Source organism: Montipora capricornis, chromosome 10 (genome assembly GCF_036669925.1).
Source record: "Montipora capricornis isolate CH-2021 chromosome 10, ASM3666992v2, whole genome shotgun sequence".
In the NCBI taxonomy this organism is placed as follows: Eukaryota; Metazoa; Cnidaria; class Anthozoa; order Scleractinia; family Acroporidae; genus Montipora; species Montipora capricornis.
Genome location: NC_090892.1, coordinates 4772987 through 4777986, shown reverse-complemented (window position 1 = coordinate 4777986; position 5000 = coordinate 4772987). Strand labels below are relative to the sequence as shown.

General features: G+C 38.3%; 1 protein-coding gene across 1 annotated transcript in view; it reads left to right on the top strand.

Moving 5' to 3' along the window:
• LOC138019277 (uncharacterized) overlaps positions 1–5000 on the top strand; it is a 10752-nt gene that overhangs the window by 1078 nt on the left and 4674 nt on the right. The window contains exons 2-3 of the mRNA XM_068866008.1: positions 1506–1767; positions 4165–4289. Coding sequence (XP_068722109.1) covers positions 1506–1767; positions 4165–4289 — 387 coding nt within the window. The remainder of the gene's footprint in view (positions 1–1505; positions 1768–4164; positions 4290–5000) is intronic.

Here is a 5000-nt window from a genome sequence, read left to right as displayed (position 1 = left end):
GGGAAATTGACTCAGAGAGCCTTCCCCTGGTTAGCGAGATGACAAGTACGCTTTGCCCCAGGGATGGGAATTTGACATGCCTGCCATCTCGGAACTCCGAGAGAACCTGGAGATGAGTTATCCACAATCTTGGTTTTAATGGGACTTTTCTGGTTTTCCCTGTCTTGTCTTTTTGTAAATATGGACCATCACTTTCAGTCTTTGCTGGAGTGTGCACAAGTAGAAAATTGTTTTTTCTATGGTTTTTCGTGATTGCTTTTCGTAGATTTCTACATATTCATGAATTTTCTACTCTATCATTGTGCATGCTTGATTGATTCAAAAGCTGGTTAATATTGTTCATGTTGTTTAGCTCAACTTTAGGTTCTTTTTCAGTACCACGGGCAGAGGAAATGTTTCGTATGACATGACAAATTTCGATCAGCTGTTGAAAGGAAATTTGAAATTGACAGTGAAGAAACATTGGTGTTCCAAGATTATGAATCTAATGTTAAAAGTTACTCCAGGGCAGGAATGTGATGTTCAGAAGGTGCCCGGGGTGGGGAATTTGACAGTCTTCTGTAGGCCTAGGGGGTGGGGAATTTGATGCTAGTTCCCATGAAAATGTCAAATTCCCTTGGCTCAGCCCACACCCCAACATTGATAGGTGCATAAGTTCTTCGTTATATATTAAGACTTTCCCTTCAACAATGGTAGCAAAACAAACATTATGCAACATGGGCAACAGCTGCTGAATTGTATCCTGGTGACCAAGAATCAACCAATCACAGTGCTCATTTTGTTGAGTGAAAGTTTATAAAAATTGTTATAAAACATGGTACAGCCATCATGACTTGATACATGTAGCTGAACTGTAAGTATATTAATTAAGTACTATGAAACCTGTTTTTTGTAAAATTCAATCCTGCAGTTGTTGAAGGGCGGTCAGGAAGTGTTTTAGACTGTTAAAGAAGATGGCCCGCCAGACAATGGGATATGATACAACCATCATAATCTCATAATAATTATTTTAATGATATCTTTTTGTCAGCAAACTCACCTCTTGGTAAAAATTGTGCGTGTAGCTTGACTGCATCAACACAAGCCCATTTGCCGAAAGAAAGTGATTTTACTTACCAGTAAATCGAAAAATTTGTGTGATCCAGGGAAGTACTGTAAAAGATACTGGTTTGTTTGGACTTCTCTGTTGTTCTTGTATCTTCCTACTCATTTAAGCGACAGTCACATATGGCCTAGCCTTTAGGAAAGTCAAAATTTAGACTTTTGTTGCCATCAAATAATGCTTGTTCTTGAACCCCCTTCACAGGTGAAAGTTTAATCTGTCATTGCCACATCCATTAAGCACCTAATTGCAACTCTACCTGAGGGCATTAGCGATTTTATTAATGAAGGGGGCATAGTTTTTGATTGATTGATCCCTCAGGTGCCCTAGGGCTTTTAGCATGATACACTGTAGGATAATGGAGTATCGATCAACTGTGAATTTGTTTCCCTCCACCTTACAGAGCAGTCACCCAGTACCAGTGGAGAAGATTGTAGCAATGGCCGTTGGTGTCGTAGGGATTGTTCTTGTCTCTGTGTCTGGCATTGCCGTAGCAGCAAGTAGCAAATGTACCGGTACCTTAAATGAAAAGATGGCAGTGGATAACAGAAGTAATACTAGCATGAATACATCCTCACAGGAATTCCCTTGTTTTACAAATAAAGATTTGGCATTGTCTTTGTTATCTCTGATTGGTGGATCCTTAATGTGGTCAATGAGCTCAGGTTTGTACAATAATCAGGTAGGGGGGCTTGGCTTTGTCATTGCTACCTTGTCTATTAATTTTTCTATTTTAACAAGTCGAGACAGACAGCAGGTAAATTCTTGCTTAATAAATTTACCTTTCATAAACTCACATCTTTTCCGCAATTAAAAAGTTGGTTTCATATGTTAAAGAACATGCCTTTTCAGGATATTGCATTTACATTGGATAATTTTAACACTTCAACTTTTCTTTGGTACAGAGCTCGAGACTAACTTTTTAGCTCACTAGCCTAATGGCTAGTATCAGGTCTGATTTCACTACTAGCCAAATCTAAAGTTGCACTAGCCAGTCTCGTCATGGGCAGTTTCATTAATTTGTAAAAACTATCACGATAAAAATTCCACTTTTGCAAACACCACTCGCGCTTTTAGTAAATATTCTCACATCCATCCTCGCAACAGTGGCTAGTGGCTGGAGTGTATGGCTTCCCGTATTTTTCTCACGAAGGCAAAGTTTTTGTGGCCTTGAGGCCAATTCTCACAGAACCATAACCAGAACTTTGCAACTCACAAATGCAAGTTGGAGTATGGTAAACGCGGAATAAAGTAAATTAAGAAATAAACCGTACATAAAACTAAACTGCTCACTTGGAAGTCTGTGGAAAGGCTGTTCCTTTGATTAGAGCTATTTGCGATTAACATAATTTTTAACCTGAAAGCGGCATTCTACGCATGAAGCACAAAAGCAGCGGAATGTGGGAAAATAACATCTTAAATTATATATAAGGAACTTTGAAAGGACAGACTTGCCCTCATATAAGATTTTCTTTTTAATAGTTTCAAACAGCAATCCATGCGTTTTATCCTTGTACAGTTTTCAGAGTCAATTAACATTCAGCGGCCTCATTGCTTACAAGCAAGTTTTCTCTCTTTTTATGCGATATTCACTATTTTTAGTAAACAAGATAAGTTGCTCCATGTTATCTCTTTCTTTTTTTTTTTAATTGAAATAAATTATATTTGAATTCAATTTCTAATAAAGTATGTGACCTCTTTCCATATACACGTAACAACATTGCAAACCGTTTGCATTGGCTCGATTGCAAACACTGTCACTTTTTGCGTTTGTGTTTGCGATCCTGTTTTCCATATGCGTGATTGCTTTACGCAACTTGATCTCGTGACATCATAAGAAAAGGGCACAAAAATATAAGGATTAAGCAGAATTAGTTTTTGCGTCGTGTTCAACTTCTTATGCTGGAGTTGATGCGAAGAAGAAGGCGGAGGGGGAAGTGTTAAGAGACATCACTGATTCTGAGTCCGATACATTTTCAAGGAGCAACAACGGCTTCAGCTAGGCCGTATCAAATTATACTGTAGGAACTATCTCTTTGTGATCAAGAACTTTACTACAGGTATATTTGGTGGGGTATTTCCTTACGATATTCATTAAATTCACACTGTTTTGACGAGTATCCTCATTGCCACAATTGTACTTGGACTCCATTTTCATTACTTATACTTGCCTCTAATTCGTTAAAACATGTTACATGCACAAAAATATTGTTGATTGATAGCAAACAATCAGAAACAGTTTATGATTGTGTTTCCATATCGTTGTTTCCCCACTTTTGCATTGCTACTCGTTGCCAACAGGATGTAACTGAATTCTCTCTCTTTCGTCTTGTTTGCGATCGTTGGCAATTATTGACTGGGGATGAATACATGTAAAAGGTGTTTCCATTTATGCAAACTGCTTGTGATCGAGCTCCCGGAAGGTGTTTGCGCATATGGAAACAGCAGCTGAAAAGTTCTGCATGATTTCACACATGATTAATCGTTCGTAATGTGGCCTGGGGAATCTGTAATACACGTTGGTTTCCTCTTCAGTTTATTTTTTCAACTTATCATTTTCTAAGGCAGTAAATTCCATAGAATCGGCTCACAGTTTCTGTTGTTAGTCTCTATTCTCTCCTTTTGCCTTATCCATAAATAATTTTCATTTTTGTTTTCGTCCAGATTTCCACTGCTTCACAATATTTACCAGCCCCAATGACTAGTTGGCTACCATTAGTGTCAAGCCCAGTTGGTAGTTCACAGAAAAGAGAAAAATATAATAGGTTTTTCCTTGACACGTTTTGGTATTGAATGAGAAAACTCTTTGACAAAAGGGCTTGTGTAGAAATTATTTTGTAAAGCATGCATGCCAACTCTGGTAAATATTATAGTGAGAGGATTACAATGAGTATGACGAAAGATAATGGTAGTTCTGAGCAGAGTAGAATCCGATCTTTCTTGTCATTTCACATGGTGCTTTGTAGAGTTTTTGATGCATCCAAAATATGTAAGAATCGCAAGAATTGCCCCTATTGCTTGCTTAGGTTGAGTTTATTATTTTTTGCATTGATTTTTGACAGTATATTGGCGTGCCAAGAGAGGGGACATACATTATGTCAGTAGTGGAATAGCAAATAATATTTTTGGTGGGATATTTGCACTCATACTGTGGCTTGTGATGTGGCGATTTAATAAACTGCAAGAGGTTGGTATTGCTTTTAATCATTACAAGCTTGGAATTGAAAGTGTTTTTTTTTTTTCAATGGAATGACTTCTTAGTGTCAGTTGCTGACCTTTGAGCCCTAGTGTAGGCAACATATAGTCTTTGTAAGGGAGAAGCGATTGTCACTGTTATCTGGACAATTTAAGCAATTTAAGCATTCAGGTGGCTTTCATTAGGATTTGAACCCATGATGTCCTCAATACTGGTGCAGTGCTCTACCAATCCTGGTCCAGTGCTCTACCAATACTGGTCCAGTGCTCTACCAATACTGGTCCAGTGCTCTACTAACTGAGTTATGAAGACTGCAACTCATTTAGGAGCAGGTCAATTTGATGTGTTTCATTTGTTCTGACCTGTGTTAGGACTCAAGGAACAAAATAAATGCAGGTTATAGATGAAACAAAGAAGTGATTGTTGCTGTTATCTGCAGAGATTCCAACCTCTTTTGAAGGAAAATTGGGAGTATTCTTGAGCACCAAAGGTTGAAACCTGTAGAGGGGTCTGGGGGTATCCCCCCCAGGAATTTTTGCAAATTTAGTTTCTCTCAAGTGGCATTTCCTGCATTTTGACATCATTTTTGTGATATTATAACGTCTTTATTCTTACCACTGGTCCAGGAGTCCCAGCCATGCTTGTCCACCATTTTTGGAGCTTGCTATATAATGGAATAAGACTGCTGGCCTTATGAGTCTG